The sequence below is a fragment of the Lepidochelys olivacea genome (assembly GCF_965140295.1).
Source record: "Lepidochelys olivacea isolate rLepOli2 genome assembly, chromosome: 1".
Lineage (NCBI taxonomy): Eukaryota > Metazoa > Chordata > Testudines > Cheloniidae > Lepidochelys > Lepidochelys olivacea.
Window position 1 is genome coordinate 137,369,353 of NC_140411.1, and position 23,701 is coordinate 137,393,053.

At 41.7% G+C, this 23,701-nt stretch overlaps 1 protein-coding gene across 3 annotated transcripts in view; it reads left to right on the forward strand.

Moving 5' to 3' along the window:
- The window catches only part of EGFL6 (EGF like domain multiple 6), a 71,344-nt gene extending 53,467 nt beyond the window's left edge, over positions 1–17,877 (forward strand). For all 3 annotated transcript variants that reach the window (XM_084616874.1, XM_084616875.1, XM_084616876.1), the window contains 4 exons: positions 8,986–9,066; positions 10,508–10,594; positions 13,925–14,190; positions 16,070–17,877. In XM_084616874.1, coding sequence (XP_084473000.1) covers positions 8,986–9,066; positions 10,508–10,594; positions 13,925–14,190; positions 16,070–16,180 — 545 coding nt within the window. In that variant the 3' untranslated portion in view covers positions 16,181–17,877. The remainder of the gene's footprint in view (positions 1–8,985; positions 9,067–10,507; positions 10,595–13,924; positions 14,191–16,069) is intronic.
- Positions 17,878–23,701: the final 5,824 nt, after the last annotated feature.

A 23,701-nucleotide genomic window follows, 5' to 3' on the forward strand; every position in this document is an offset into this window, starting at 1 on the left:
CTCAACCACATATGCAGGCCTGTTCCTTGGCCTAAATGGAAGGCCATGGAGAATCTAGGGGGGAATAAACCTCTAACTAGTGTGGTTGAAATTAGGGTAACATAGTTATTCAATTTTAGCGAGATATCACAGTTTAGGAATGCTTGTCAGCAAAGCTGTTTAGGAAACAGAATGAAATTCAGTCCCTGAATCAATAGAGCTAACATTTAGTACTGCGAGATATACAGTACATACATGAACACATCCAGTTGCCTGGCTTTGAAGTTCAAATAACAGGTTGTTAAATAAGATAATATAGTATACATTCCAGCTGAGGGGCAATATCCCTTAGTAATTTTTGGCCTTTTCCTATCGGCTACATATTTTTAGAAAGAAGTTTATTCAGTATGAATTCCTTCAAGAAAGATATCTACATAAGATGCTGTTGAGAACAGGCTAACTACAGTAATGATCATGAGTGTCTAAAATAAGATATCTTTCAGAGAAGGTAAGAATAACATATTATTTCATCCACCTGATTAGTTTAGGTATCTCGTATAATTTCTTGAAGTATGTTATTCCTTCTGTTATTAAAAAAGTTGCTGAATTTTTATAACAAATGGTTGAGTAATGATTTACGTAATTATAACCGAATACTAGAAATTAGAAATGGAAATGAACTATTAGATCATCTGGGAATGTAGTGTTTCCTAGTGGACAGAGCACTGAACTGGGGCTCAGCAGACCTGGGTTCTGTTCCAGACTATGCCACTTGGACCCAGTTATTTGAAGGTATTTAGGCATTGCTACACTCAGGGTTGCAATGCTTAAGATTTAGGAGCCTAAATATCATTTTCAAAAGGGATTTTGGCTCCTAAGTGCCATCATCTATTTGTGCCTCAGTTTCTTCATCTGCAAAATGAGGCTAATAATATTGACCTCATTTGTAAAGCTCTTTGTGATCGACTGATGAAAAGCATTATATAAGTGTTATATATTAATTAATGTATTATTAATAATTTTTATCCTTCTCCCATCACCAGACTTTTCATATCATGCCAGCAGCTGCATATTTGGTACTTTTTTTTTAAAGTGCCCATTAATTTTATTTTACACACCATGCTCAAGATTCAGAATAGTAATGGGATGAATTTGTTCTGCTCACTTTTCACATTTCTGTATTGTTTTTGAGTGCGCGACATTCACTTAATTGAACCTGGCAGGCGATGCAGCCGGGTGGACCCCAGCACAGAGTTCCGTTCACTTGAATGCACAGCTTCTCTAGACTCTGCACAGGTGCTGGGCTCTGTCCACATACACCTTACGGCACAATCAGGGCTTGTGTTTGTACAGTGTGCCATTCCAGTTCTAGCCTAATTGGCTGGACTTTTCCATTAATAATTTAAGGTATTTAGATACTGAATATTGCAGAGGAATTTTTGTTGTGCCAAAGAGTACTGGTAACCAAATTGGCATCTTTCTGTGTGTGGGAAGAGTACTATGCAATAAGCCTCAATCCAGAGCCTGACTGGGGGGGGAGGGGGGCTGGAAGGGGGTTATGGCTTTCTGATTTGATCCCTACTATAAACAGGACTTCAGGTATTTTACCCTTTGTGGCATTCAAACAGCCTTTCTTTCAATTCAGGGTATACATATTAATTGTATTTCCATTCCTGTATAAAGTCCAAATACCATATTTCACCTACTTTGTTATAACAAATTCCAGTCTTGATTTAGGGCCTTATTTGCTTGAACCTTGGACTATGAAATCACTTTAATTGTTATGGTATTGCTGGATGCTTAGGAACACACAGTTCGCTTAGATATGCATACTGTATAAATACATATCTTTATTTTTCTCATTATATGTGCTGTTGATAAGTCAACTTAGGAAAAACTTTGGGGAAGGCATGATCCTATATTACCAAAAATAGTTACTCTTTATGGGAGAGGGATTCAGTATGGTGACAATCTTTAAGAAGCTCCTAGTGGCTGTACCATATGCTTTAGTACACACATACACTAGGGTTCCCCCCCCCCCCCGCCTTAATAGGGATCAAAATTTAGTTTTGTATATTTCTACAAAAAAAAAGGGAAAAGTCTTTTGTTGTATCAGAAATGTATTTCACAACCTTTCCTATTTCTTAATGGCCCATCTTCTGGCTGCTTGTCCTCCTCTTCCTCCTGCTCAGTTTTGTGACTGGCACCTAAATCCCCTTGTAAATCTAGCCTGAGAAATCAAAATGTTTCTTGTTTCAACACTTCCAATGGGGGGGGGGTTCATTTCAGCAAAAATAATTTGCTAAAATCAACACAAATCTACATATTTTCAGGGAGAGGGGGGAAGTTTCAGCTGAAAATTTTCACCCAGCTCTACATGGGCATATGTAAGCACTGCTCTTCTTTTGAGGTGGAGTTTAATTAGCTCCAGTACCTTGGCACCACAGAACATGTTCTTAACTTCCTCCTGTTTTGCCATATATGTTTAAGGAATAGGATACATTTCTGCTTTAAATATGCAATTTCCTTGCTTCTATTGTTTTCTCTCAAAGCCTTAATGTTCTTTTCAGGCACTATTAAGATCTTTTGAAGTTGCATGTTACCTCATGGTTTGTATCAGATTGTTATCTGCCTGGCTTATTGGACAGACACTTCACCTAGTATCATTTAATTTGATAAAAATGTGCTGCCAAGGACTGATTCATAAGAAAAAAAATGTAATTGTCATGTGTTTTCCTAACAAATTCTAATACAAACACAAGGAAACATTTTCTTTTGCTCATGTTTGGTTGTATATTTCTGGTCATAATTTGCTCTCGTGTTTGTTCTTGGTTTAACTCCCAGTGTGTATTTAACATAAGTGATTCCTCCATCTACTGTACAAAATACACAGTCAAAGCCACAGTCTATTTGATCTCAGTGTAAAAACACTAACAGAATAGGCTGCAGTCAAAACTAAAAATGGTATTCTGTTTAAATAAAAGATCAAATTGAAAAATTCTGCATATATATATTTTCAAAAATCATATATTATGCATCAAATACAGGATTATTGAGCCTGACTCACTACTACATTACTCCAGCTTTTCACCTTTTCAGTGTCATTCCACTGACAAACCCATCGTGATGAATGTCATTTCCTGAGATTGCTTGGTGTTCCTGTGCCATTAACTGGTACATAGATTATTCAGGGTTTTTTTCTGCATCCCTTGAAGACAGAATTCCATTTAATTTGGGAATGCCAGCAAGTAATTTCCTAATTTCCTCAAATAAACAATCAAAAATCTTACAGAGTAAGGTTAAATTTTTCAATAGTTCCTAAGGGACTTGGGAACATAAGTCTTAGTGAAAGTTAATGGGACTTAGGAGCCTAAGGGTTTGATTCACAAAAGAATTTAGGCACCTAACTGTGTCTTCAGGTGTTTAAAGCTCAGAATCAGGATTCACAAAAGCCCTACTCCACTGCCCCCAAACCCTGTAGGCAGATCTGTCCCTTGGGTACAGCAAATCGGGGTGGCCCGTGCTTTGGGGGGCCCCACGCTTCAATAAAATCATGAGGAGGCAGGCGGGGAGGTATGGTGGCAGGCAGGAGGAGGGTGAGGAAGCAGGCAGGCGGATGGTGAGGAGGAGAGCAGTGGGCGGGGGGGTGGGTGAGGAGGTGAGCGGCAGCCACCGGCAGCCTCCCTACCAGAACCTCCCCCTAGTGCCTCCTGCCCACCGGCGGACCCCGCCAATCAGCACCTCCCCCTCCCTCTCAGCACCCACCGCCTGCCACGTATCAGATGTTTTGTGGTGTCAAGAGGCATTGGGGGGAGGGGAGGGGAGGGGAGAGGAGCAAGGGCGCAGCGTGCTCGGAGGAGGGGGTGGAACTGGGTGGAGAAGAGGCGGGGTGGGATGGGAAGAAGCAGGGCGGGGGTAAGGCCCTGGGGGAAGGGCTGGAGTGGGGCGGGGCCTGGGCAGAGCCAGAGGGGAGCACCCCCCGGGAGATTAGAAACTCAACGCCTATGTCCTGGGCCCCACAGCCCCCTAGGAACGGCCCTGCCTGTGATATGATTTTGCAGTGACTGTGTTTCTGCCCATGTGCCACAATATGCACAATATAGACCTGCTCTGGGGATGAATCAGTAGAGAGGCTGTTGTCTGAAGGGCCCCTGCTTCATTTGTTGAAGATGTTGGAAGGTGTGTCGCGACTGAGGAAGAGAAAGGATGGACTGATAGATAAGGGAGCTGAATGCTGCCCAGGAGAATTGAATTCTATCCCTGCCTCCGCTTCAGAGTTCCTATGTGATGCTAGACAAATCACTTAAAACAAACTTTTCACAGATGGTCACTGATTGACTGTCTGTCCCTCATTTTCTGGGACCTGAAACCCTTCAGAGCAGGATTTGGATACTGTGGCATGGGCCACACATTGAACAATGAGGGGAAAACAGAATTTTGAATAGCAGCCTGTTAAAGGAGCACTGTCCATCCTGTACACTGAATAAGGTATTTGCACAGGTTCTACATTATTATATTCCGAATCACAAGTGAAACATCTCAGCTAAGCAGAATGTTTGCTGCTAGTTTTATTCTTCTTTGATAATTGGCCCATTACGAGTGCAAATACTCCCAGAGCCCCCTCACACACCCAAACTTCCTCCCAGAGCCTGCACCCCTCATCCCCTCCTGTACTCCAACCCCCTGCCCCCTCCCCTGCTCTTCTGCTGGTAATAGCTCACCTTAAGTGATCACTCTTGTTACAGCGTGTATGGTAACATCCATTGTTTCATGTTCTCTATGTATATAAATCTCCCCACTGTATTTTCCACTGAATGCATCCGATGAAGTGAGCTCTAGCTCACGAAAGCTTATGCTCAAATATTTTGTAAGATGTCCCTGTATTATAGTGTCAGATTATTTAGAAATGTGCGTAATTACAACTAGATGAAAGTTTTGTATGTTCATTTTATAATTACACTAACCCCAACATTGACACATGATCAACTACTGATTGCTTACCTGTTCAGAACTGAGAATGCTTTCACCATTCCCTGAAAAAGGCACGAACAGCTGTAACTGCAAGGAAAAACCATCTTTTTTTTTCTGTGTTTGTACAGAGCCTTGTACAATGGGGTCCTGGTCGATGATGGGGCTCCTAGGTGTTATGATATGACGACTACTACTACTATTAATAATAATAATAAAAGAAACTACATTCCTTACAGCTTCCTTAAAAAAATGGCAATGTTTCTGTTCTGCCATGCAGTTGTTCTTCCAGGATGGCTGCCTCATTAAGAGGTCATTGTGATACCATACATGAGATATAAGAAATATAATCATATTTAAGTGTATGCGCAGAGGCAGGTGGAAACTAAAACTTGAAGGATAGCCTCTGCATTTCTGGAGGAAAAATAGAGAACTACCTTCAAACTATAAACCAAACCATATTTTTAAAACAAAATGACACTTCTGTGAGTACAAAATGTACTACAAATAAGTTTATGTACAGTAGTTGCTTATGCAAAGAGGTGAAACCAAGTGCAGGTGAGGGAAAACTTCTCTTTGTTTTGGATAAGTGCCTTTTGCTCTGTAATGACTCACTTGTCCGTACTGTTGTACTGTTTCTGGATAGCATCCTATCTAGCGAACTATCTCTTTTTGTCTATTTATTTTTTTTATTTTTACTTTTGGCTTTTTCATGCTGTAGCTTGGTCCAACCTATGCTTTTCCAGTTGGGGTCCTGAAAATTCCCCACTGCTTTTGTTGTCGTTAGATCATTGACCCTTAAGTGTCTAGCCAAGCTGCCTCTAAGGTTTGTGCCAAGGCCCTGCTGCAATAGGAATGACGGATGAACTCAAAGTGAGCTAGCACAGTCATCAGCTCTCTAGAGGGCCACCCTGTCACCTCCACTGACACAACTATTCAGAAATCCACTGCCTCAAGAAATGGCTTACAAGATGGCTCTCAAAGCTACTTCTTTTGCGCTATAATATGCAACAGTGCCACTAAGCACTGAACCCCAGCATTTTCTTCAGATAGACTTTTGATATTTGCTTGACCACATACAGTATTCCTAAATTCCCTTGGTGGCACTTTGTACAGGCCTTTTTATAATGGCAATATGTTTCATCTCCCTTTTTGGCTACCCTGTTTTCTCACTATCTGAAACAGTGGCTAAAAAAGTGTTTTCCGTGAATGCGGTTTTCCTGAGTTGTTCCAGTGTTGCATTACGTCATTCCTACTATTTTTGATCAAATACAATTCTCCAGCTAGCCTAAGTCTTGGTGCTGCTGATTGTTGGTTCCATTGTGCAGAAATCACAATTCTCCTTAACTCCAAGTCCTTCATGTACTAATACTGTCATCTGTGAAATGCCATGGTGTCCTGTTAGAACAGAACTCAAGATTGGTGCTGTATTTAAAAAAATGTCATGGATGATAACAACATTGAACACCTAACCTGAGGTCTGCAAAGACTCTAAAAAGCAATGGCTATGCTGGGCACTTCAGAAAGAATGTGCCTTTCTTTGGGTATATGCAGAACATGACAGTTTCTCTTCTGGTTCCAGAGACAGCTACCTACCCTGACTGGGTAAAGGATAAATTATCCTGACATAACTGTAGCCATGTAAGTCAGCAGAAGTTTTGTATTTGTATAAAAGTTTTGCAAGCAGTTTTTTGTCCTTCTCCTTTTTACATGCTCTGATATGTCTGAAGGTCACAAACTTTTTTGTAATTCCCTGAAGGCACCTGATAGTTGGAGAATAAGAGCCTGAGTGTAACACTTGACATTGAAAACAAAAAATAGACTCAGACACAAAGTTTGCCTCCTTGTTATACTGTATTTACAAGACAATCTTCACCTGGGGCATTTGCAGCACACTTTGCATACACTTGCATGCATGTCTCCAAAGTGAACGCGTATTGTAATTCAATAAACAAATTATTCTGGTACCTCCTGTCTTTAGTAAAATCACTTCGCTCTTCCCAGAACAGGTCATACTGAAGTTGCTTTTTCAGTTTGGCAAGCATTCTTAGAATCTCAGCTCCTTTTGCTAATGGTGGGCCCAGATATGTGGAATGACAGTAAAATGTTTTTGCAGGCCTTACACCTAGTCTCTATGTACTTGTTCCTAAGTAAAGAAACAGACATAAATAAATAAATAAATAAATAAAGTCTTAGCCTGAGGTAAGATCATTATCCAAGTGATTTAAGCAATGGGAGGCTGCAAGTGCAACAAGAGAAGACAAGCTCTTAGCAATCCATCAAAGTTCACATAGCATTTCAAAGGTCTCTTTTCTCTGCTCAGTTCAGCACCTCTATAACTGCCTTTAGGGCCTATTTGTATATGTGTGTGTGTGAGTGTGTGTGTGTGTGTGTTTTCTGATGGGTGCACAGGATTGTGGGATTGGTTCTTTTAGTAACAGCTGTCACAAACCTCAAACAGACTTAGGTACAGGAAAATCTTTTTGTCACTTTGGCAGTAAGAGACAGATTCAGAAGATGGTTAAGGCACTAGGGGCTCCATTCATTTAAGCAGGTGGTTTATCTCAATTTCAGTGGGACTCAAGCACATGCTTAAGTGTTTTGCTGAAACAGGCTCTAGATTAGTAGTACATATTTGGATCAAACCTAGATCTAAACTATATGTCATGTTCATGCATGGGAAAGAAATAGTTTTTAAAACATTGCAGTGTAGGTGAACAATATAATCCTGAGGCACAGATAAGCAATTTTATAATTTCTGTACCTCCTGTTATCTGGCAGTGTGAAGGAAACCTGAAATTCTCCTCACTACGCTGCATGTGTTCTGTGGATGACTAGTGGACTCCTGCCTAGAGAACTGTCCGGCCAACACTGTTAATAAGCAATAATTCAAGGGTTTTTTCCCCTTAAAGTGGTACATTCAAACACTTAATGTCATCCTGTATGCATTATTATAGCCTCCATCACTGGAAGTTGAATTCTCTATCATGCCATTTGTGAGTAGTTGTACTGTTTCTATGTAGAGGCCTCCACGCCACCTGTCTTCTACAATAGCACTGCTCCTCTTCTACTAATCACTTAAAATAGTGCAAAACAAGGGCAGACTGTATCTCAAATGGTCAAAAATACTTACATCAGGCTGATAATCAGTTGAAAACAATCTCAGTTTTCCAGTTCCCCAGAGCAGTGTAGATCATGCAAGTTGAAGGGAGTTTGGCTCCATCTGTTGGGCTGATGCTGAGGAAAGCACTGTGACTTGTTGTTTGAGCACCCCCTGTTGGACAGTGTGTGGAACAACATTGATATGGATAACAGAACACATCGCCTATCTCCAGTGCTGCTGTAAACCTGCTCATTGATTCCAGACATCACAAAGAAGACAAGGAGAAGGCAGGGGTATGGCCCTCCTTTCCCTCTGCACTAGCCAGCGGAGCTGGTCAGGTTTGGAGGGGAGCACACAGGTGGTGCCTCTGTAGATACAATGCCTCCTAGAGTTCCTACTTTGGCAGTGCACTTGCCACTGACCCTAATGCAGGTTGCGCATTCGAAGCACAACTGAACCTATAATGGTCTTATGGCTTTTGTGAAATTTTTAACATCTTGAGTTTTCTATGGCTACTGTTTTCAGTTTGCTGCCAAATCATGATGTCATTGACTTTGCTGTATCCCACAGCTTATGTGCTTTAATCATGGGGCTAAACATTGCGGCAAGAGGGGTCTGATCATTACATCAAAAAAAACAGCATGTTCATGGATACTTGACTCTGTTGCTCTTTCGGCTCCAGGATAAAATATGAGGTGCTGGTAGTTGGCAGTTGAAGCGCAGTTCATTTGATAGCTTGGTCAACATTAAAAGTTTGGGGTTTTTTAAAGTTCAAAGTTGCTTTCTAACTGGTGGCTAGGTGTGTGGGTTTGGTAGTGTTGCTGGTAAACATATTACATCATGAAACCTATATGATGGCAACTGATATGCTGAAACAGTTTAATTCTCTGCTCCCTGTAAATTATTTGGCACTGACGAGTTTTTTTTTGTATTAGTTCCTAAAGTTAAAGAAGCAGCTGCCTTTGGTCCTGTCCTGGCACAGAGAAAAGTTCCAGTATCAAAACCAGAGCAGGAAGGTAAATTATTATTCTTTGCTACAGTATTTATTTTCCTGTGCAGTGTGTGTTTTCGTGGCACCCTTTTTTTCCCCTTCCTCTCCTATTTCACACCAAGCTTGTGGCTGCAGAGAACACCAGTAGTTGCTGGGAATTATAATGCATGGCACTGCGACTTTGCACTAGGCAGAACATAGAAAAAGATGGGAGGGACCGAGGATCAACAGGACCCACTCTGTATGTGTAGTAAACTGACCATGTGTGATTTGACCACCTGATTTTCACCTGTTCAGCACTCCTGGGGAAGGTGAAACCAACTATCAATTACAAACATGATTTGGGGCACCCTGGGAATGTCAGGAAATTGAAGATATTTAAGGGCCTGATGCTGAGAGGTGTGGAGAAAGCCCAAACCCATGTGGTGGGCTAGAGGGAGTTCAGGGGGGTTACTACATACTCAACGCTGCCACAGGCCTTGCAGTGTAGCTGGCGGAAAGGTCTCCTGTGGAGCTATTGAGAACTTAATGTAGTTACTTAGGCTGGGCAGTGGGATGAGAATTTAGGGCTAGTTGAAGTTGGAATGACTTTCAAGGGCAGGATTTGAGTGAAAAATGACCCAGTGACATTTAACCAAATCTTAAAAATAACAAACAACATTTCAGCCCAAAGTGGCATTTACAGTAATGATAGGCACCAGAGATAATGCCTTCTGAATCCTCTCTCTTAGCCCCACAATAAAGTACATTAAAAGAATTGGAATGGTTTGGTTTAAAACCACAAAAGCTAGGAAACTGAAGAATGGCTGATACACCCTTCTGAATCTCACCCATTGTGCTTTTTTACTGCATTGTACAGTGCAGTATTTATTTCATTTCTTCTAATTTGTACAAATTACAAATACAGAATTAGAGAGTCTACGTTGTGCACCAAACAATATGGTCTTTTTAGTATGCCCTAAAAGTTAACGCTATTTCAAACCAAGTGTTGTGTGAGGAGTGAGTTACAAACTCGAGGGCCCCTCACAGAGGATGTCATGCCTCTCTTTTAAATGGAAGGAGCTGATTAAAACTGCAGCAATATCATATAACGAGAGAGGCAGTTTCTCAAAATGGCAGGTCCCAGGTCGTTCAAGGCTTTCCAGCTCAAAACCAACATTTTAAACTGCACCAGGAAACCAGCAGGCTGCCAGTGAACAAAAAACAGCATGAAATCATGTGCAGGTGGGAGACTCTTGCAGTAACCAATCACCACAGATGATATTAAGAGCTAAGGTAGGAATTGCTGTATTGATTCTAAATGCTATACCTTTGTGGGGTTTAATCTAGGTCACTGCTATTGGAATGCAGATTTTGGATACTTCTTTTTATTAACTATTCAAACATAACTTCATAACAGAGTCACATCATAATACAGGGTATTGCCTTTTTTCTCTTTTTTCTAAAATTTTTTTCAAATTTTTCAGTTGATTGCACCTTTAGTCACGGGATTTGTAACTGGAAACAAGATACTGACGATGACTTTGACTGGAATCCTGCTGATAGAGATAATGGTATTTAAAATATATACTGTTGCTAAGACTTAATTTGATCGTTTCTACACAAGCACCAACTTTCAGCTTTCCCTGGGGGTGCTCCACCCCCTGCTCTGCCCCAAGGCCCCACCCCCATTCTGCCTCTTCCCCCAAGGTCCCACCTTTGGTCTGCCTCTTCCTGCTCCCACTGCACCCTTCCCCTGAGGCCCCGCCCTGCCTCTTTCTGGCCCTACTTCCTCCCCTGAACACGCCCTGCTCCTGTGCCTCCCGCTCACTGCCAAAGAGCTGACTGGCGGCGGGCAGGAGGCACTGGGGGGGAAGGGGAGGAGCTGCTCGGTGGGGTCTGCCAAACAGCTGATCGGCAGGTGGCTGGTAGGTGCTGAGCACTATTTTTTTCCCATTGGTGCTCCAGCCCCAGAGCACCCATGGAGTTGACACCTATGAGTTTCTATTCCAAAAATAAGAAACTGGCTGTAATATGGTGTTGGGATTCCAATCAGTGTCTTAGGTTTGGTGAGGGGAAAACTCAACAACAAAAAAGGGAGAAAAAAGAGGGGTTTTTGGATGCGGGGAGGAGTTGTTTTAATCTATTTTGGGGCAATGGATATTCCACAACCTAGTTCAAAACAACTGAATTTAAGTAAAGTAGTAAGAGACACAAGGTCTAAGACAATGCGTACAGTATTAGAGATGTCAGCTGAGACTTTCCACAGACAGCTAGGCAATTTAACCACACATCTCCCCTTAATTTCAAGTTTATAGTCATGTATGTTGAAGACAAGTAACTGTGGTAACAGTTCGTAATTGCCAAACACTACAAGTTAAGTTAGCCAGGAGTAAGGGTATTCCACTCCTGACAGAGAGATGATGGTAGCGTACTATTCAAAACCATATAACATATTACAAATATTATTCCAGACCCTGGTAAAACATGACAAAACATTCCGTGAGTGCTACATGTGATTACTATTCTTGTATTCAGATAACAAAAAGCCTGGCTGAAGACATTACCTAAAGTGATTAGATATATTCTTGTGGAGGTACAAAAAATATTGCAGAAGGTATCGCAACAGGGACCACCTCACGCTGTTGCTGTCATATTGCTCCCTGTTATCGGGTCCTGCCCCAGAGCAAACCCCACGTACACAGAAAGGTGGCTAGATTATGGTGTTGCTGGGCTTTCCCCTTGGTGGTCTCTGCCTGTTGGTTGCCTCTTCTCTCTCGCAATGACTTGTCTCTTTCTAGGGCTTCTATGACCCAGCCCTCCGGTCAGGTCAGTCCCTTTCTAGGGTATCCAAGTGCAGCTGTAACTGTATAGGTCCCAAGCTGGCTTCTCTCAACTGGCCTCTTCAAAGTCCCTTTGCCTGGCTCCCCTGGTCTGGCAGCAAAGTCCTTCCAAATCAAACAGAATGTCACTCTCCTTTTGCAGAGCAGTAGGTCCCAGGGCTTGTCCCCGGCCCCTCAGTAGAACTCCAAAACTACAAACAAGAACATTACAAAACATTACCCAACATCTTTCACCGCTCTCTAGGCTTGAGCCTCTCATCCCTTTTGGACTCCTCTTCAGCTCCCTGTTCTTACTGAACATTGGCCCAAGGACTGCCTCCCTGGATCCTGTCCCCTTGTTCCGGGGTCCACCACAGGAATTAGCTCCTGTCCTGTGGCTTGGCTCTTCAGCCACAACCAAGCTCAACTGTTCACCTCCACAGCCAGTCCCTACCTGTTCAGCTTCCTCCCTTTTTAAGCCCTACACCAGGGGTTCTTAACCTGGGGTGCGAGATGCCCTTTCTGGGGGTGCGAGACATGCCAGATTTTTTTTAGAAGGTGAATCATCGAAAACACAAATTAAGCACAGGCACTTAAGTACAACTACTTTGTTTCATCAAACCTATGTATTTATTAACATTATACATTTTTAACGATTACTGTAATATACAAACAAAAAATATATCTAGGTTTAAAGAACTGACCTACTTCAACGATTTTTGATACGGGGTGCAAGAACATATTTTGATTTTTGATACGGGGTGCAAGAACATATTTTGATTTTTGATACGGGGTGCGAGAACATATTTTGAGAACCAAAGGGGGGCAGGCTGCAGTAAAGGTTTAAGAACCACTGCCCTACACCTAGCTCAGTTGAGGCAGGGTAAGGCTAATTAAACAGGGCTGGTTAGACCCAGGGCCTCTTGGCTCTTAAAGGGGCAGGGCAGGCCACCCTGGTTATGTTTACCCTGAAATAAAAGACCCATGCCACAGCCACAGCTGACTCGGGTCAGATGACTTGGGGACTCAGGCTGTAAAATTGCTACGTAGCTGTTCGGGCTCAGGCTGGAACCCAGGCTCTGGGACCATCCTCCCTCACAAGTCCCTGAGCTCATGCTCCAGCCCAAGCCCAAATATCTACATGGCAGTTTTACAGCCTTGTAGTCCAAGCCCCGTGAGCCCAAGTCAGCTGACCCAGGCCATCTGTGGGGGGTTTAATTGCTATGTAGACATATTCCCTGTTACATGCCACAATTTTCACTCTGGACATTCTCTTACTTGTACTGATTGGCCATTTGGTTCAGCAATCTTCTCTGCTCCCCCTCACAGTCTCTTCACTTCAGCCTCTCTCCACCTGGCCTTCACACCCTCATCCTTCCTTCCCTCCCTCTTTCCCCCTCACCCTTTTCCCTTCCATGACCCTTCTCCCTTCCTGTGCCTTTCCATCTAGCTAATTCCCTCCCAGCAACACCTCATCCCAAAACACCCCCCAAAACAATGGAACTAATATGATGTTTGCTCCCAATCAATCACTCTGTTTGCTTTGGTCCTGTGTTCTCTCCCTTTTCCCTATTTTTTGTCTGTCTTGTCAATTTAGATTGTAAGCATTTTGGGACAGAGACTATTAATTTATCTGTTTGTACAGTGTTTAGGACAATCAAATTCCAATTTTGTTTGATCCTAGGTATTACCATAATAAATATAATCAATAAAGTTAAGGAGAATATGTAGAGTCACTCAAAACAAATTTTGGATCTTTCAGACTAATAGTGCAGAGAGAGATTAAATGCTGTGTTGAGCCTTTATTTCCTTTGAAACATAAGAAAACAAAATGCAAGTTTGGTCAAAGAATTGGCATAAGTATAGACGAAAGATTAGGCTACCTAATCCATCCTTCTAGCAGTGCAGGAGTGTTCCCTACTTAGTATATTTGACACTGTTTTTTGTAGGCTAGATTTTAGTTATTTAAGTGATAAAACTTGCACTTATTATTATTTTGGCAAACTGTTATTGAGTTTACTAAAAAATATTTCACAAAACGCAACAAAACACATAAAGATGTTTGCTTCCTCCCCTCACAAGGTGATGGATATTATATGGCAGTTCCAGCCTTTGTGGGACACAAAAAGAATGTTGGCCGTCTGAAACTTCTTCTTATTGATCTCAAGCCGAAGAGGAGCTACTGTTTGATTTTCAGTTATCGCCTTGCTGGAGACAGGGTGGGGAAACTCAGAGTATTCCTGGGCAGCCACAGAAGTGCTCCTGCCTGGGAGCAGAGCAGAGGAAAAGATGAAAGGTGGAGGACTGGAAAAATAGAAATGCTTCAGGGAGTGGAGACTACTAAAAATGTAAGTTAAGGCAGAAACCAATTACAATAACTAACACAACAGCTTGCATTTCATCCTCACTGATTTTTACGCATTCTATAGACCATTTTGTAGGTATACCAATTACCAACTACTGAAAGCCACCTCCAAGTTAGAAAATGGGAGCCATACTTTGCTAGCAACACCACCAAATAATTTCTAGGATATAAAAGAGAATAATATTCTCTTGAAACTTTGTCTTCAGGGGCAATTTAACTAGAGAGAATTTAATTACTTGAATTGCTCAGGATGTCAAGAATAAGAACCTTATCGTTTTGTGAAAGTTCCATCAGATCTTTAGTGATGACAACTAGTTGTGGCCTCTGATTTATGTCTCAGTGCAAAAGTAGGTATAAATATGTACACTGAGAGATTATGGTTTGTTACCTCCACCACAACTACATTTAAAGATTGAACTATCGCCTAGGTGGTGAAGGATTAGAGCTTTCAGTTTGGCTTGCAACATTTCCTGATAATTTGATGGGGTGTGCGGAATGATCCTCATCATTAAATACCCTGGGTTTTTGGGTGTTTGCATGAATGCCCTTTAATCAGGGAAAGGGGAAAAAAAGCTGTCAAATGCAGATACAATCCTCAGTGTTAGTCCAGAGCCTGTATCCAGTGTGTGTTGACATGCTTACTAGTTTTGTCTCCTTTAGTTAAGTTCATGATACATGTGGCCTCCACTCCTGATATTGCATACACACAGACTTGCTTCCTCCATATAACACAAATACACTAGGGGCCAGATTCTCTGTCCATATAAACAGTGTACTGTGCCAGACTGAAGGGGATGTGACTTTAAAGGTGAGTTTATCCCTCCTTTGCAGCTCCTAGTTCCTGGGGCTGGTGAGGGAATGGGATGGTCCTGAGAATTAGTTAGAGCAGCCCAAACCCCATATCCCCAAGGGGCTATTCTGGCAGCTGTGGATCACCGGAATACACACCAGTCCCAATATGGACAGGAGATGGGTGGTGTAAAGCCATTTTGCCAGCCCTCACCACCTTGGGATTCCCTTATTTAAAAAAAAAAAGAGAGAGAGAGAGAGAATCCACAGGTAGCCAGTTAAGCCAACTTTCAGCTGCTTTGCCAAGCAGGGGCCAGAACCTGCTCCAAGAATTGCAACAGGTTTAATTAAGGTTTCCTCTTGACACTTTAGTCAGATTCACATTTAGGCCAAGCTCCCTGTACACAGCTTTGGAAGTGTAAAGGGCTTTAATGAGGACATAAATTTCATCCGTGGCCACTTAGGCCTTTTGCTCTATCAGGCCCTAAAATACTAAGACCCAGATCCTGAAAGGTATTTAGGTTTTTAACTTCAATTGATTTCAATGGAACTATTTCAGTAGAAGTTAGGAGCCTAAATACCTTTCAGGATCTGTGCCTAAATACCCTGTAGATAAGCACAAAGAAATATCTAAAATAAATATTGCACTCAATAACCAAACATACAAATAGAGGGCAAACTCACAATTGTAATGTCCCCAAAGAAAGGAATACACAACATCATCATATCAGCAACATATATATACATGTTGCTTTATTATAATGTATTCTTGGTTTTTTGAGAGAGACAGCATTTTGTTTGTACTATAACAATAGTAAATTCCATTATGAGAATCAATTTGGTATTGTAGATTATCATAGAGGACAATCAATCTTGCTCTAGTTCAGATATTATGAGTTATAAAAAGATCAAGGATTTAAGTGGGTAAATTTTCCTAGATAGTGATAAGAATACAAATTTCAGTTGATACATCATCTCAATCTAGTTAAATAACTTTGTTTCCTCTTTCACAGTGGTTAAATGTTCACATTCGCTATCTCGTAATAATTAATGCTTTTCCTTTCTTATGTCAGATCATTTTTGAATCAGAACGTGGGAAGGGCAAAACTGGAGAAATTGGAGTGGACACTGTAACTTTGGTTTCAGGCTTGTGCCCTAAAGATCACTTGATAATGGATTTCTGAGCTTGTTATTTCTATTCCTATTTTAATATTTGCCATACTAGTACTGTATTTTGTTACATCATGACAGATGAAAATAAATCTGGAAAATGTCTTGAACTTTATGCAAACAAACTGACATGCACAAAGTGTGCAAAATCCTTTTAAGCACAAATTTTTCTATCAGATATGCTAATACTTGCTTTGAGTCTAGCACTACTGTATTCTATAATTCAAGGTAAAGGTTTATATCGTATGGAGCTATTTGTCTTGCTTTTCTACAGTATGCATGCTTTCTTTACATAAAATTCCTTTTTAATGATGTCCTTATGTCTTATATTCCACTTCAAAGAAGCACAAAGCAGTATTTAAAAGAACTTTATTACCTCTAATGACATTTACATGACCAGAGAACAACTTTTTCCCCCAAGTGCCTCAACTGTGATTATTAACAGTGATTATTAACAATATAACATTTTATCTCAAACTGTAATACAGGTATTTATGTTTTTAAGTGTTTTTAGGAGATTCAATGGTCCTGATTCTTAACTATGTTACCTCTTGTATAGTCATTTATACGTCTGTAAAAAGGGTATGAAACCCTATATAATGGCATGGCACCCCTTCTGAGCGGGTGTGTCCACAGTTTTTTAAATAGTCCCAGCCCTGGTATTGGGCCGTACTCCCAGGACTTCCTCCCTGGAGGCAATGGTTTCACCCTCTTGATCTACTCTGGCTCCAACTCTCCTGCTGGGCCTCTCAGCTTTTCAGATCTCCTTTTGTGGGTTTATCGCTCTCCAGTTGTAAGCTACTTCACCTAGTGGCCTAAGGGGGGGATCCAGGCCCACCCACTACTCCAGTTCCAAGCCACACACCGCCCTGTCCTTTTAACTAACTGCTTTCAGTTCCCTGGGCCACTTCCCAGCAGCCCCAGCCTTGACCGATGTCTCACCCTTAGTTCAGGGCTCTTCTAAGTTCAGGCCCAGCAGCCAGCCAGGAGTTCTTCCTTGCTCCCCTGGTCCCTACCAGCAGTGAGCTGTCTGTGATACTGCACCATTTGAACTCCTCTGGGTACAGCAAGGAACTGCCTTTCTCTGGCACTGAAGCTCCTTTTTATATGGCCCTCCCGGCCCCTGATTGGGTGCTCCCTGCAGCCTCTCTGATTGGCTGCTTCCCCCTGCAGTCTCTCTAGCCCACTTGGAGGCCCTCTTCCATGTCTCCTTTCCTGGGATGGGTGTGACAGGACCCTGAGGCCTCCAGCAGAGGGGGCCTCTGGGCCTAGTCCACCCAATCACACTGTACTATTCTGATTTTTATAACCACATTGTACTCACTTTGCACTAGTATAAATGACTATACAAAGGTGTAAGGCAGTGAAGAAATCAGGCACGATGTATTTTTCAAGCAAAGTAATATTTTTGGTGGCTTCACAGCATAAAAATATGAAGTCTATAGTTTACATATCTAGAAAATATGACATCCATTTTCTCCTCCATTCACATACTTATTTGCCACTAAATTGATGGCAATTAACATGAGCATGGAGGAGAGATTTTGTTAGCCTGTACAGATTTCTTACGTTTTAATATGTAGCTCTAAAATCTGCTCTACAGTAAGGACAGAGGGAAGCAGTCTTTTCTTTAAACGGATGGAAACAAGTTTCCAAGTGGAATCATGTATTTTATGTGTGTATTCATTTCTAATAAAATATTTGAAAAGTACACTTGTGTTGAGTAAGGTTTCTGAGTCACAGATATTGCTGCTGGAAATAATCCTCGTGTATTTCCTCTAATTTTATAAATATCTACTTGCATCTTTAAAAGATTTTTACATGAAAAAGGAATGTCAAATGTTACACACACAAAAAACCATAAAAAACAAAAAGACCAAAAGATGATCTGTCACTGATGTCTAAGAAATCTGATAGAACACTAGTATCTTATCTATATATTGTCCTTCTTTGTGTCATGTGAGTCCTGTATTCTCAAGTTTGATTTCCCTTTAAAGAAATCTCTGCCCTAAAGCCAAGGAATATATGCAAGACAAGTTTCAGGTTTGGGCTTTCCACTGACTCTACAGTTTATGTGAACAACTGATATGAGGGAATCATCAGGCGAGGTTATGAAATGTTTGTCCTGCTTTTGTAAATGTGATCTTAATTTCTTCAATGGTTTCCTGTGAAGTATTATGGGACTGTAAGCAGGGCAAGCCATCTGTGATGGCATCCCCACTGACTGGTATAGGGATGGGGGGAACCCAAGTCCTCCCACTCCATGGGCTTCTGACCTAGGGGCCCTTGTGAGCACCACAAGGCAGGCATCCACTACCTGCAGTCTGGGTAATCCTGTCCCCGGATCTCTTCCTACTGCTCTGTCCCCACTAGGGGCATATCATGGCTTGTGGTTGTCCCTGACAATCTGGTCCATGGGTCTCAGTAGGCTAGGGACTTCCAGCTCCATTCAGCAGACATCCCCTCCCCCCAGCCCTGTGAATGCCCTCCCAATGTAGAACCTCTGTAGCAATGAGCACAGATCTTCCTCTCTCCACCCACCATGCTGCTGTGCTGAAGAGGCCACCTTTTAATTCCCTCCTCCAACTGGAGCAGATCTGTCAGGGTGGGTCTTCCCAGGCCGAGTTGTTCCTGTGCCCTTATCTCTCCAGTGTGGGGTTTATCCACCCCACCACAAGTACGCATCCCATCCTTTTTAGCATCAACCAACTGAAATCAAACACTGTTTTAAAAGGGCTTATTGGAGTTATTTTGTGTGTCAGGATACACACTGCTGGTTAATTTTCTCCTCCCAAAGTTAACAAGCTTTAAGTATACTCAGCTTACTCAAGGATGCATTTTTCCTTGTCCTCAATTCAATATTCTGTGGATACCTAATAATGGACATAAATATAGGAGGAAAACATAAGATCTAGCAAAGTGGAGAGATTACAGTAATTCTAGAAGCTTTTAAAATGTTGACAACATTTAAGTAAACCTATGAATGAATTTGTCTATGCAGCAATATTGGGGATCCACTGACAGCAAGGGAAAGGTTAGTGTTACAACCTCAATGGCTTCCAAAAATGGATTGCAATTTTCCATCCACTGAAGAATCACAAGTTCCAATGTACAGTACCTGATAAACATATACTTCTGAAGTTGCCCCTGAATCGCTGATCCCATGATGCTATTCAGGAGCAAGAACAGGAATAGAAGATGATGTCAATATTCCATAACAATATTTCTTCTGTGAATAAAACCATTTGGAATGTCCAAAGCTGCGTGAGTCGTTGCTGAGTGCATATAACTGTTCTAGAATTTGCTGACACTGTTGCTACCCTAATCATTTGCAACAGATTTGTAGAACACTTTCTGGTGTCCTGTGAATGGGGAAGATGTTGTGATGTGAAAGAGGCTGTGGCAAATCAAATTCTATTCTAATCTATAATGAGATGCCTCAAAATTAAAAGTAGCTGTGAAGGGTCTCACAAATAAAATAGCTGCTGAGCAGTTTTTTTATTTCCTTTCTCTTGATTGTGAAGTAAGAACACACACAGTCAACACCTTAACACTGTTGTAGCAGCCACAGGGCTCTGCTGTCCACACTTGTAGTACGCAATTTGTAGGTTTCTCTTATCTAGAGCTTTACTGAAGCTTCCTTTCCCAGTTTCACATCTGAAATCCTGCCTTGATCAGATTGCAGATTGTCTGTGCAGAGTTTTCAGTTCTGTGAAATTAATAATCTTGGTTGGAATTCTTTTAACCAGGCATCTGATGTACTCAACCTCACAGATCCTGAACTATTAAGGAAAGGATTAGAGCTACTTTTAACTTTAGATACATTTTAATATTTTCTTTTATAAGTAGTTTATTTGTCTGTCATGTTCTGGGTTTCCCTTTATTTGCCATTTAAAAACATTGTAGCCAAAGGAGGAAGACTGTGTGTGTGAGACCAAGAGACTCTGTGCAAGTAATAACAGTTCAATATCCCTATTTAAGTGGATATAGTGCTTATGCAGCCTTGGAGACTGAAATTATTAATCTAGTCACAGAATAAGTACAAAATGGGCAGGCAGTGGACAGGCAGTTCAGCATTGTAGTTAAATTGGTTTCAAAAGCAATGTTGGGATCTCAATGTAATATGCCTCATTAGCCACAGGAAGTCAGAGACCTGAGAGTAAACGCACATTAATCTAGGTAATTAATTACTACATTGCTACCATATGATTTACTTAGACTGTAAGCTCTTTGGGGCAAGGACCACCTTTTTGTTTTGTGCTAGGTACTATGCAAACACACTGGAGGCCCTGGTCCATGATTAGGGATCCTACATGCTATGGTAATACAAATAATAATAATATAATATAATTGCTATTCAGTGAACTCTGTGAAACTGAGTAGGCATAACTACCTTTTTATTGTTATTTATTATAAATGCCCTCCCTCAACATGTGCTAGGCCCCTGCCAAACAAAGATGTGATCTTTGACTTGAGCTGCTTACAAATTAATTTTTTACATGACACAACGAGGATGAATAAGAAGACAGCAAGGGAAAGAGGACAGGAGCAACATCAGTATGATTGTCTGGCTACTCAGCAACATCTAGAGCACAGCAAGCTTGAGCAAGGAATTTGTAAGATAAATATAAAGAATAAGTAGAAGACTTATTCCTAACCTGTGTATTATAGATCCAGAAACAAAGACCAAATCCCTTTCAGAAGTCCTGTTCACGCTATAGGAAGTCTTCTCCAAATGAGCTAAAGCCCTTAGCCCAGATTTCCAGAGTGAATCTAAGGTAAGTCTATTGAAATAAACTGAAATTATGCTCAGAGGGGTTAGTCTGGATCTGTAAAAGCGGCATGCATCAGAAAGTGGGTATTCATCCACAAAAGCTTATGCTCCAATACGTCTGTTAGTCTATAAGGTGCCACAGGACTCTTTGCTGAAATTAGGCTGACTCTACATATCAGTCAGCTACATCCAAACTTTTGGAGTTCTGTTTTCTTGTGGTCCAAAAAAGTTTCGGGTTTTTTTGTAAAATAGAATAAATGAGATGAGAGAAAATACATAAGTGAGAAAGGAAAACTGCTACTGATATATGTGTTACATAAATGTATACAGCTGAAATTTTGTTCTATATGTAACAACTATGCTGTGGCCAATTAGCCATTTCAATTAATTGTTCTCTGACCTACAGATGCTAAGAAAATATTCCATCCTGTTATGTGTGGAAGAATAAGTCCTCTCAAATAAATACATCATAGGGATGGAAGAATAAACCCCCTCAAATGTTTACACCAAAAGGATGCAATGTATCCAGTGATACATTTTTGTAAAAATTTAAATGCTGTTATCAGTGTATCTGTTTTATAATATTTTCTTCAACTTCCCTTATAGTAATAGATCTAAATATTATTAAAGCAAACATAAAGTTAATTAAGAATGGGGGGAGAGGGGAGGAAGTACTCTAGAACAAACATCTGAAATGGCAGCATGAGAGACCAGGTGTAATTATGCTCTGTGCTGCTTGACCTGTCCATCAAAGTCAGATTCTGTCAAATCTGCTTTAACATTTTAACTGGTGTCCCCATAGGGTACTTTTCTGAAGTAAGAAATAGAAGACTGAATGATAGATTCTGCTATACACACACTGTGATGTTCCTCCAAAACATTCTCATAATCAGAAGCTGGTCATTGTACCATTAAAGCAGGATGAAATGTTATCCCATTTATTCACTGGGAGCAATGTCAGGTCCTAACTGATGGAGCTGTCCCACTGGTGACCTCCCAAATCTTTTGTAACTCTAATTAAAAACAAAATCCTGGACTGGTTATTATAGGTTTGTAAATGACTGATACTACATTGAATTTTAACCTAGATTTGAAATACAGTTGAAATCCCATTTTAATAACTTTTTTTAGCTCCTATTGATGTTCTCATTAACAACTTTATTTAGAAAGATGGGCCCAAACCATGAAATTACAACCAAAGCAAAGGTTCACATCCTGTATTTTGGTTCAGACTCATTTATTTATTTTATACCCCAGTTTTATCAGATGTACTTCAAATATCCATGGGGCACTCGCAGAGTTTAAAGTGATAATAGGATCAGTAACTAGGGCCCTACCAAATTCATGGTCCATTTTGGTAAATTTCAGGGTCATAGGATTTTAAAAATCATAAATTTCATGATTTCAGCTATTTAAATCTGAAATTTCACGCGGTTGGAATTGTAGGGGTCCTGACCAAAAAGGAGTTTGCGGGGGTCTGTAGGGGAAGGTTGTGGTACTGCTACCCTAATTTCTGTTCTGTTGCTGGTGGTGGTGCTGCCTTCAGAGCTGGGCAGCTGGAGAGCAGCAGCTGCTGGCCGGGAGCCCAGCTCTGAAGGCAGAGCCACAGCCAACAGCAGCACAGAAGGAAGGATGGCATGGGATGGTTGTGATGAGTTGGACCCTTTAGCATGCCACCTGATGTGCTGAGATACCAATGTGCCAGCCTGTTATGCCAACCTGGGACCCTTTCTACTTCCCTTGCTGAGCCAGGCTATTAAGCCTCCTCCAGCAAACATGAAGGCAGGTCCCCACCCAGCTGCAGAACGAAACAGACAATGAGATCAGTTCTGGGAAGGCTCAGCTTAAGGGACTTGCCCCAACACTCAGGTGTCCACCTCCCTTGGGCCTTGTCTACACTACGAAATTAGGTCGTATTTGTAGAAGTAGGTTTTGTAGAAAGCGTTTTTATACAGTCGAATGTGTGTGTCCCCCCACAAATGCTCTAAGTGCATGTAGTCAGCAGAGTGTGTCCACAGTACTGAGGCAACCGTCGACCTCCGGAGCATTGCACTGTGGGTAGCTATCCCGCAGTCTCTGCCGCCCATTTGAATTCTGGGTAGAAATCCCAGTGCCTTATGGGGCTAAAACATTGTCGTGGGTGGTTCTGGGTACATATCATCAGACCCCCCCTTCCCTCCCTCCGTGAAAGCAGTGGCAGACAAGCGTGTTGCACCTTTTCTCCTGGGTTACCCTTGCAGATGCCATACCACAGCAAGCATGGAGCCCGCTCAGCTAACCGTCTCTTGGGTGCCGGCAGGCACGGTACTGCATTGCTACACAGCAGCAACTTATTGCCATTTGGCAGCTGACAGTGCAGTATGACTGGTAGCTGTTGTTGACGTAGTCCAGGGTGCTCGTTTAACCGACCTTGATGAGGTCAGGGCACCTGGGCAAACATGGAAGTGACTCAGCCAGGTCATTACCCTTTTAAGTTTCGTCTCATGGCAATTCAGTCCCGCCAGCAGTCCTACTGCACCGTCTTTTAATGAGCAGCCAGGAGACAAAGATGGCCAGCAGTCATACTGCACCGTCTGCTGCCGAGCACCCACGAGATGATGATGGCTAGCGGTCGTACTGCACCGTCTGCTGCCAGCAAGATGTATAAAGATAGATGAAGTGGATCAAACAAGAAATAGACCAGATTTGTTTTGTATTCATTTTCTCCTCCGTTCCTCCCTCCCTCCATGAAATCAACTGCCTGCTAAACCCAGTTTTGAGT